The sequence below is a fragment of the Panicum virgatum genome, chromosome 7N, assembly GCF_016808335.1.
Source record: "Panicum virgatum strain AP13 chromosome 7N, P.virgatum_v5, whole genome shotgun sequence".
Lineage (NCBI taxonomy): Eukaryota > Viridiplantae > Streptophyta > Magnoliopsida > Poales > Poaceae > Panicum > Panicum virgatum.
The window spans coordinates 8,574,189-8,583,503 of NC_053151.1; the positions used below are offsets into that span (position 1 = coordinate 8,574,189).

At 51.2% G+C, this 9,315-nt stretch overlaps 2 protein-coding genes across 2 annotated transcripts; both read right to left on the bottom strand.

Moving 5' to 3' along the window:
- Positions 1-294: 294 nt before the first annotated feature.
- LOC120680901 lies at positions 295-2,259 on the bottom strand. The gene is made up of 3 exons (XM_039962481.1): positions 2,235-2,259; positions 1,869-2,139; positions 295-1,793 (listed from the first exon to the last, which is right to left on the bottom strand). The coding sequence occupies exons 1-3, from the start codon at positions 2,257-2,259 to the stop codon at positions 641-643; spliced, it is 1,449 nt and encodes a 482-aa protein (XP_039818415.1). The 3' UTR covers positions 295-640.
- A 1,676-nt stretch (positions 2,260-3,935) lies between these two features.
- On the bottom strand, positions 3,936-8,490 carry LOC120682077 (probable carbohydrate esterase At4g34215). Its single transcript, XM_039963828.1, has 3 exons — positions 7,772-8,490; positions 5,399-5,744; positions 3,936-4,059 (listed from the first exon to the last, which is right to left on the bottom strand). Exons 1-2 carry the CDS (start codon positions 8,426-8,428, stop codon positions 5,532-5,534), a joined length of 870 nt encoding a protein of 289 aa, XP_039819762.1. The 5' UTR covers positions 8,429-8,490; the 3' UTR covers positions 3,936-4,059; positions 5,399-5,531.
- Positions 8,491-9,315: the final 825 nt, after the last annotated feature.

Consider the following 9,315-nt stretch of genomic DNA (forward strand, 5'->3'; position numbering starts at 1 on the left):
CCTGGTGAGGGAAAAACCTGGCCTGTGGGGCCTGGCTACTCCATCTTTCCCGCGCAGCTACGGGTAACTACGCGGGTCCTGCCTTGCTGCAGTAAGAGTGGGTATCCCTGTTACAGGGTACCGACACCCATATATCAAATTTCACAGCCACAGAGGATAATTGCGCATCGAGGTGCACCGACGAAACTGAAAAATACAAGCTGAGTTAGGGCCTTTTTTGTTTTGGCACTCCACAATCTGTAAAGTGTAAAATGAAACAAACACAGCCTAACCAGAGAGTGCAAGGTTCCCGCAAAAAAAAAAAAACAGAGAGTGCAAGATTTCATATAGGGTTTGAAGTTCTAGCTCCATTAATACAACAGGAGACGAACCGATTACACAAATTCAGAACAAAGAAAATACCAAAAGCTACTCCTAGCTCCACACGCCATTGTCCACTGAAACAACAAACGGACGCCATTGTCCACTGAAACAACAAATGGAGGCTTCTCAGGAGCCACCAGGTTCCCCTAGTAATCCGATTAGCTCAGGAAAGGGGACTCCACCGAAACAACCACCCCAAGCCATACGCACGTGATCTAACAACCACTAGTTGACAGCAAACGGACGACAGAGGTCTTGCGTAGTAAGATCACAGCTCTTAACAGTTCCTAACACTTAACAAACTTCCTGTGTAGACGCCATTATGGCCAACTACCGTGACATCTAGTGATTTTGAATCCAAAGTGGCTGTTTCCGGATTGTATCCTACCAAGATCTGTTCAAAGTTTAGCTCTTCTAAATCTTCTTCAACATTACATAAACGGAGGAGGAACCTGCCATCCTGCAGCGCCGAAGAGAGATATGCAAAGCAACAAAACCATCCAGGTATGCCCATGTCAAGATCGATCCTATATTTCCTTTCCCACTGACAATTCTCCGAGTCCCCCAGATACCAAAGGTCCAAAAAGAAATCTTCAAACTTGACTGTGTATTGCTGAAATGTGAACCGAGCTACGACCAAGGAACCATTCACCTCAGCTAATGAGTATTTTTCCAGAACGCTATGTATGCCAATGTCGTTCAGATCCGGATGGCTGGTTATCGGACCTCGGAGCGATGGCATCCACTCCTCCGTCTTGAGGTTGAACCGAGCGATGCAGTCATTCTCAACACCACCACTTTCTACCGCGACGAGGTGAACTACACCCCTGATGACCACATTGGAGGCGGTCGTGTTAGTCTCCACATGTCCTGAAATGCCCTCCACTGCCCTCCATGGTGTAAGGCCCCTGTTGTCCAGTGTTAGGACCTCAAAGAGCTGAACGTGGCGGCGATCAGCATCCGTGAGGATACGGAGCACCTTGTACACCTCCGTGTCGACAATCCCGAGCACAAACATGGCAGAGTACTCGCGCAAGGGCCTCGCATGGGATTTCGTTTCGGCGGCCATGTTCCTCGGCAAGGCATGCGTAACCCCGGTAGCTGGGTCGTTGACACTGGCGCAACCACTGCCCCGGTGCTCGGTGGCGCAGACGAGGTTAAGGTTTGTCCGCACCTCCATGCTCGAGCAGTCATTGACGTGGATGCGCTTCAATACCTTGCCTTGCAAATCTATGAGAAGAACGTCCAACCCGTGGGGCGCCGGTATGCTTCCGACGACGAGCGTCTCCCGGTGGCGGGCCTTGTGAGCAGCGATGAAGGCCGGATCGCTGGTGATGGAGCGCCACGACCGGCAGACGGCTCGAAGGCGGCAGAGCTCCGTGGCCGGGAACCTTGCCACAGCACATCTTGGGGCAGAGCAACGAGGAGACCTTGCAAAGCAATCGATCGATGTGGTGGTTGTTAGAGTAGATTTAGTAGAGGCGGGCGGGGGAGTCAGAGCATACCAGAGAAAGGGGCGCGTCGGGAACGGCGACGGCGTCCGGCGGTGGCCGTCGCCGGCCGGATCGACGCGGCCCAGCGCATGGCGGTGGGGAGATTCCGAGCTGCGAGCAGCGGCCGGCCTGCGTGACGAAGGATGAGGCGGCGGCGGCGGCGCTGCTTGCTTCCGTGTGGTGTGGGGACGAAATGGGGCTCCGTAGGGTTTAGATGGCCGGATGGGCTTCGTAGGCCTTTTCTTTTCTCTTCTTGGGCCAGATTCTTCGTAGACTATGTGGGCTAAACGGGGAACGGCTACATGGGGCAAAATGGGAACGGGAAACGGGGACGCCGTGCCGTTGAGACGAATATAAACAGCTGCTAGGGATGCTCACTGTATATGTAAGATGCACGCAGCATTGCAGCAAACCAACCTCTCCGTCGCAGTATTAGATGTTGATCCGATGGCACAGATTGAAGTTTGTATGGTTTGCACGGAGAAATTGATTTGCACATGACGTGTTCCTCTCAAAAGTTGTGATGTATTTCACGTAGAACAATCAAGATCGACGGTCGCAATTTGCTCTCTCCATCCAGCTAGCGTTCACTGAGTTCAGTGAACTGAAAGTTATTGATTCCCGTATACGTACACATGTACAAATTAATATATATAGATACTAGTAGATCAGGGCAAGAAGCCGCCTTTCCAGGCCACCGGCGGCGGCGGCGCCGCCGGAGGAGCCGCAGCAGTAGCAACCATCGCCGTGCCTGAGGCTGCACTTGCCGTCGGGGAAGCCGTGGTGCCTGCAGCATTGTTGGCAGCGGCCCGACTTCCAGCACGAACCCGTGCAGAGCTGAAAGAAGACGCTGCAGTCCAGCGCATCCGATTCAGCTTCAGCAACTGCACGATTGACAGACAGAAATAGTAGATAAATTCAATTCTTTGGCTGTGGTTTGGGTTCATATATAGTCATTGTTGTTCCTAGAAAACTTACAAGCGGTGATGGCGAGGATCGCCAGGAAGAAGAATGGCAACTTCGTCATGCTCGTCTCCATTTGCTTTAGTGATCTGTTCTCTTCTTACCTAGCCTAGCTCGTCTGTCCGTCGACAGGGCAGGCTGACGCTATATATATATACACACATCGACAAATTCCAACACTGGGTGCAAATTGGTGACCCTTGTCTAACACATTCATTGCTGCAATGAGCTAGCGCCATCGTGGTGGCAGCCAGGCAGGATTCAAGTCCTAGATAATATCTTTTTTAATTGACATCATCAAATCATTGAATTTGATCCAGAAACATGTATGATTCTATTAGATTCCATATAAAACTATATAAAAACATGACAAATATTCCTCGCAAAACAATTACTCACAAATATGTTAGGATCACGGTCATGTATATTGAACAAGTGAGAGTAATGCACCCATGGATATAGCTCATGTGGAGTTGGAGGATGGCGTGCTGATCAATTTGTGTAGTTTTTGAAGATCTAGGGCTGAAAGAAAAATGGCTTGTTAAGTTGGATCTGTGGCTCTCTTTGCTCCACTTACACTCGTTTTTCTTTTGGAACAAAAATTAGTTGATTTTGCATGAAAGATGATCTCACTCTAGCTCAGCTTGGATTCGCCTGTTAGACCCAATTGACTTTGGGTTTCAAATGATGTAGGCTATGATAAATAAAAATAAATCAACTTTGGACAAGGACAAAATTTGATAAAATGTATAGCTGGCTCATTATGCGTCCTTAATCGGAGTCCCAATACCACTATATTGATCAGCTCATGCAGAGTTCTATCATCCATGATATTCTTGGCCGCCCCTGGCAAATTGGTCCCTTTCAGCCTAACAATATATTTATTTTGGACCAAAGAAAAATCTGAAACTTTGCAGCTGAATGTTGGGTTGTTTTGTATATTGATTTTTGCAAAGGCACATGCAAATTGTGTCTGTAAGTTGCTGAACAAAATGGACATGTAACCATTCGAGAGCACCACGTTCGAGCTAAGTTTGTGCCATACACACACAGCCATGCTTCCTCGTATATCCAAACATCGAATATTATCAATGTTTGCAACGACTGGTTTCAGAATCCAACAAATGCGGGCAAATTGTATTTCCATAACGCAGGGGGAAGGCTCTGTTTTTCTTGTGTAATATACAACACTTGAACTGTTTGAGCTAAGTTTCTACCGGGTACCCACCCTTTATTACATTTTGCTTTATTACATTTTGAGTAAAATGCACTGGGGGTCCTTAAACTAGTTGGTCTGTTCTGTTTAGGTCCATGAACTTCGAAAATGCATTTATAGGTCCACAATCTATTCAAGTGTGTCATCTAGGTCCAATTCAGCCACGCCATACCTAGAAGCTGATGTGGCAGGTTGACTGTGCGGTGACGTGGATCCTTACATGTGGGGCCCCTATGTCGGCCTCCTCCCTTCTTCTTCCTCCCCCGGCCTGCGCGAGCCCATGCGCGGCGGCGGGACGGCGGCCATGGCGCGCGGGTGCACGGCGGGGTGACCACGGCGGCGAGGCGGAGCTCCGCGCGTGCGCCGGCTGGCGCTAGCCCCTGCCCCCGGCGGCGGAGCTCGCGGTGCCCGCTCCTGCCCCCCGGCGGCTTGGCTCCTCAAGCGAGCGGCTTGCGCGGATGGCGTTCGCAGAGGGCGGCAGGGATTGCGGCGCGGACAGGATCCCGCGGGATCCGGCGATCCTACCTCCTCGGCGGGAATCCGGTGGCGCCACCTCCTGCCTTGGCCGGCGCCCCTCCTCGCGGCTCGGCGGCCTGCGACGGGCGCGCCCCCTCGCTGCTCTCACGGCGGGCTGGAGCAGAGGGAGGCCCGCCGCCGCCTCCTTGACACCGCCGTCTTCCGCACCTCCTCTGCGCCGCCGGTGCCAGCGCGTGGGCCAGCTCGAGGTGGGGAGGGGCGGCGCGGCTCACTGCTCTGCGTGAGCAGGGAGGACGCTCGCCCGCCGCGTGTGCCCGGCCCTGCTCGCCACGAAGCAGGGGCCGCGGCGGCGCCCTGCTCTGCCCCCCTAAGCTCGAGCGGGAGGGAGAGGGAGGAGGGAGGGAGAGGGAGGAGGGAGGGAAAGGGAGAGGGAGGGAGGAGGGGCCGCCGTTGCCATGGCCGCGCCATGACCCGCCATGGCCGGCGGCCAGAGAGACGGCCCGAGCTTGGTCTGCGCTGCCAGGGGCGGGGCAACGCCGCGCCGCGCGTGGATCCGGCCAGCGGCGGGGCGCCTCCGTGGCGAGGGAGGAGGAGGAGGATCGGGGCGGCGCGGCGAGGGAGGAGGGGAGAGGCCGCGGCAGCGTGGAGCTGAGGCCGGAGGAGGAAGAAGAAGGGAGGAGGCCGACATAGGGGCCCCACATGTAAGGATCCACGTCACCGCACAGTCAACCTGCCACATCAGCTTCTAGGGTATGGCGTGGCTGAATTGGACCTAGATGACACACTTGAATAGATTGTGGACCTATAAATGCATTTTCGAAGTTCATGGACCTAAACAGAACAGACCAACTAGTTTAAGGACTCCCGGTGCATTTTACTCTTACATTTTCTGTGCACCCATAAGTAGAAATTCATTCCTCTTGTACAATGATCTACACTCTACAACAGAATATTCCCAAAGAATGATGGTATCTGTCATTTGACTCTACACCTAACAACAGGCTCAGTGAATATCGATGTCATTGTCTTGAATCTGTGGATGAGTTAAATTTCAGGTAGGCTTGCCCCAGCATGTCACCCAGCCAGAGTTGAGCTTCTGTGGAGAGGTGCAACTGATCGTCCTGGAGTGGTAATCCAATTGCATCCACAAGAATGACGTTAGGAAGTTTGATATTCTTCTGACCTTCCCTGACAATATCAGTGTAATTCCCCTCTCCTGATGCAAGACCAACCTGAATTGAACAAGTGACGAAAAAGTTTCTTAATTCTTACTCTAGATACACTAACATGGGGGGTGGGGGGGGTCATACAATTAATGATCTTTTCACCAAGGATAATTGGATGGCAGAAGTATAAAGTTGCAAACAAAGGTAAGTGGGTGTGGATTCATAAACGTGCAGAGCTCAAGAACCCAGAACAAGTTCTTCAAAGATTTTCGAATATTACTAACATGAAATGTGTCCTAATCAATGTGGGATCCATGATGTGCATGTGTAAACAAAAAGCTAGTCTTTTGGGGCACAGAAATAATAATAACAGATGTTCTTTTCCCTACATCATATTCACTGAACTTTCATTAGGACAGAGTACTGTACTGGACTCCAGTTCATATCTCAACTAAAGCCCAGCCACAAAGAACAGATCACTGGTATCCAGGTAGTGCCTTAAAGGGTAAACTGTAGAGTTACTAGCAACAATCTCCTGGCTCCTGGTGGTAAAGTGCCCTCCTTGGACATTCGGATTACACTTGTCCAAGGGAAAAAAAAGGGACATTTGGATCACTAAACCTAATAAAAAAGGATCTATTATACTTTTATCAGAAAATGTCAAATTGGTCGTCAGTCCTGTGCTCTTCCCATAAAGACCAAAAACATAATCACTTTGAGTCAAAGGCAAGTAATATGATAGTGACGTAAAATTCATAACTAGTAGTTATTAGGTAGTGGGTAGTGGGTAGTGTGTACTGTAATATGTTGCTTGGAGGAACGCCGTTATATTTAAAAGGAAGATTGGGAAGAGCCACAAAATTTCTGAAACCTTTATTTGGAGCCAATGCTAGATTCGGAGTTATTTTTCTAATGAGTTATTATGTTTAGTTTGGTGGTCTTTGGCATACTGCCACTTTATATGGCATCAGCCTTTTAGTAGGATTATTGTTTCACAAAAGGCTTGGTAGCTAAATGACTGTTTCCTTTGTGTATTCCAAATGATTCACATAAAGGTGACCCTAGTTAGCACATTTAGAAGTAGAATTAGAGTACTTTCAGTGAGTCACAAGCAACATGCCATTACTTATATTAAAACTTTAGTAGCACATATGTTTCAGTCACTCCATTTCTGCGTGGAGGTTTCCATATGTACTACTTGTTGGGTGTCTAAGAATCTACCAATTGATTTACATAAACCTGCAGATATGAGATAATGATGACTTCTTCACAAAAAAAAATTGCATCCATTATCTTAACTTAATCTACTACAAAAGCTGTACTCTATGCAGAGTTTCAGTTTGTTTCTGTGTTTCATTACCACAAAGAGTGATGTCCAAATTATGGGAGCTCTCTACAAGAACTATATATTCGTGATAAAACTATGCATATCAATCAGTAGTTCTTCAAGTCATGTATCTCTGAACATTTTGAAATAACTTCATGTGGATTGAGTTATAAGAACTCAAAGGGGCATTCGTTTCCAGCTGGAGTCTACCATAAATATGGTACTTTCAATCTGACTTGATTTTCAAGTAAATGCAAGAGAGCAGCAAAGTGAAAGTAGAGTACATGAGGAGTATGACTGCCATGTTCAGCATTCTTTCCCCATACTAGGCCAATCAGCAATCTGCTAAAGTTTATAATTAGTCAACACCAAATGTGCCTGGATTGAAGGGATAGTGTTGTTCTAGCCAAGTACTAGTTCCTGCAGCAATCAATTTGCAAGGAAAGAAATGGAAATCGAGCAGAGCATTTTTAGCATCGACATTATTTGACTAGCAAAGTAGCAATGGCATTTGCACTGTTTTCCCCTCATTTGAGCTGAATTTCAACAAAGTTCCTCGAAACGAACAAGCTGAAGATCAAAACTGGCTATCAAGCTGTCTGGCGTGCTGATGTTAGTCAGAAAGGAGCTAACTTTCAGGTTGAACTGGAAGGTGGACTTAGAGTAGTAGTAAGTATTTCCATGAGGAAATAAATTGGGCCTGGATTCTAGCTGATGCCACGACGGAAACGGAACGGAACGGAAGCACATGGAAGAGGAGGCTGACCTGTATGACGAGCAGGTCGGGGATGCCGAGATCGGCCCGGAAATCGTTGACGAGGCGCTCCATCCTTCCGCCGTAGGCCGTGGCGTCGTCCAGCTCGATGGTGTCGCTCTCCCCCTGGAACCAGAGCACGGCGGCGAGCGTCCCTCCGCCGGCGGCGAGGGCGGCGCGCGCCCGGGCGACGGCGGCCTCGTAGAGCAGCTCCCCCTTGGCCCACATCCAGATCCTCGTGCCGCCGACCGCAGCCGGCACGAACCCAAGCACGAGCGAGGACTCGCCGGAGCCGGCGTCCTCGAGGAGGCGGTGCGCGAACGGCATGGCGGGGCCGAGGCCGCAGACCTTGTGCGTGTCGATGTCGGCGTGGAGCGGCGGCGCGGCGACGACCCAGCGGCGGGACGCGGCGAGGCGGAGCACGCGCGGGTGCGGGCGGAACGGCGCGGGAAGCGGGTGGGGCGCGAGGCCCCGGCCGGCCATGTTGGACTGGCCGGCGAGGAGGAAGAGCAGCTTGGGGCGGCCGGCGTAGGGGGAGGCCGGGAAGGCGAGGAGGAGGGAGGAGAGGTGCGCGGCGAGCGGCGGCGGCGGCGCGACGAGGAGGAAGGAGAGCGCCGCCGCCGCCGCCAGCGCGCACAGCAGCAGCGGCCGCCGCGCCGCCGGCTTCATTGCGGCTGGGTGGATGTGGCAGGCGCTTCGGTTCCGGTGGTTGGCTTGCGTTGGTTGACTTGGACGCCTCCTCGGCTTTGGCTCATAGCCCCTCCTCCTCATTGGCTGGCTCGTTGGTAGGTCCGAGCCACCAGCCCGGGTGCGGCCCGCCGTCAGTGCGTGCTGTTGGTGATATGTTCAAGAGCTCATCATCACAATACGGTTTAAAGGCCAAAAAAATATTGATCCAAGAGGGATTAGGGTTACTAATGGGCTTATGAGATAGAAGCCCATTAGTACGCCCTATATATACGAGGGAGGGGCTAGGGGGCGAAACCCTGAGCTGCGCCACCTCCCTAGCCGCCGCCCCTCCCTCTCTCTCGGCCGCCGCCCTTGCCGTGCGTGCGGTGCTAGCACACCGACGCCCGGCGTTTCATCCCCGTATGTGTGGACTCCGTGGAGGCGCTGCTGCGACTGCTGCGCTGATCGGCTGCTGGGATCAAGTACGAGGAGCTCGGTTCGTGGGACGTGATCAACTACTTCCGAAGCTGCAAAAGAAGCTGTTTGGATCAGAAAGTTTGTTTCTGACTTGGGTGTTGTTCCTAGTGCGTCCAGTCCAGTGGACCTCTATTGTGATAATAGTGGTGCCGTTGCACTAGCAAAGGAGCCTAGAACAACTAAGAAGTCCAGACATATACTGCGGAAGTATCACCTCATCCGTAACTTTGTTGAGAGAGGTGATGTGAAGGTTTGCAAGGTGCACACGGATTCAAACGTTGCTGATCCGTTGATGAAGCCTCTCCCACAACCAAAGCATGAGGCGCACATGAGATCTATGGGTATTAGATACTTACATCAGTGATTCTAGTGTGCGTGGGAGATTTTGTGTCATGAGTATGTTTATGTAA

Bases quoted from the DNA above. Each gene is read 5' to 3' on its own strand.
- LOC120680901 (XM_039962481.1), bottom strand. From the start codon at position 2,259: ATGCTGCGTGCATCTTACATATACA. The intron at 2,140-2,234 runs GTGAGCATCCCT...TTCCCCGTTTAG, and splicing joins GCGTGCATCTTACATATACA to CCCACATAGTCTACGAAGAA. The intron at 1,794-1,868 runs GTATGCTCTGAC...TTGCTTTGCAAG, and splicing joins CCGACGCGCCCCTTTCTCTG to GTCTCCTCGTTGCTCTGCCC.
- LOC120682077 (XM_039963828.1), bottom strand. From the start codon at position 8,428: ATGAAGCCGGCGGCGCGGCGGCCGCTGCTGCTGTGCGCGCTGGCGGCG. The intron at 5,745-7,771 runs GTCAGCCTCCTC...TGTTCAATTCAG, and splicing joins CCGACCTGCTCGTCATACAG to GTTGGTCTTGCATCAGGAGA.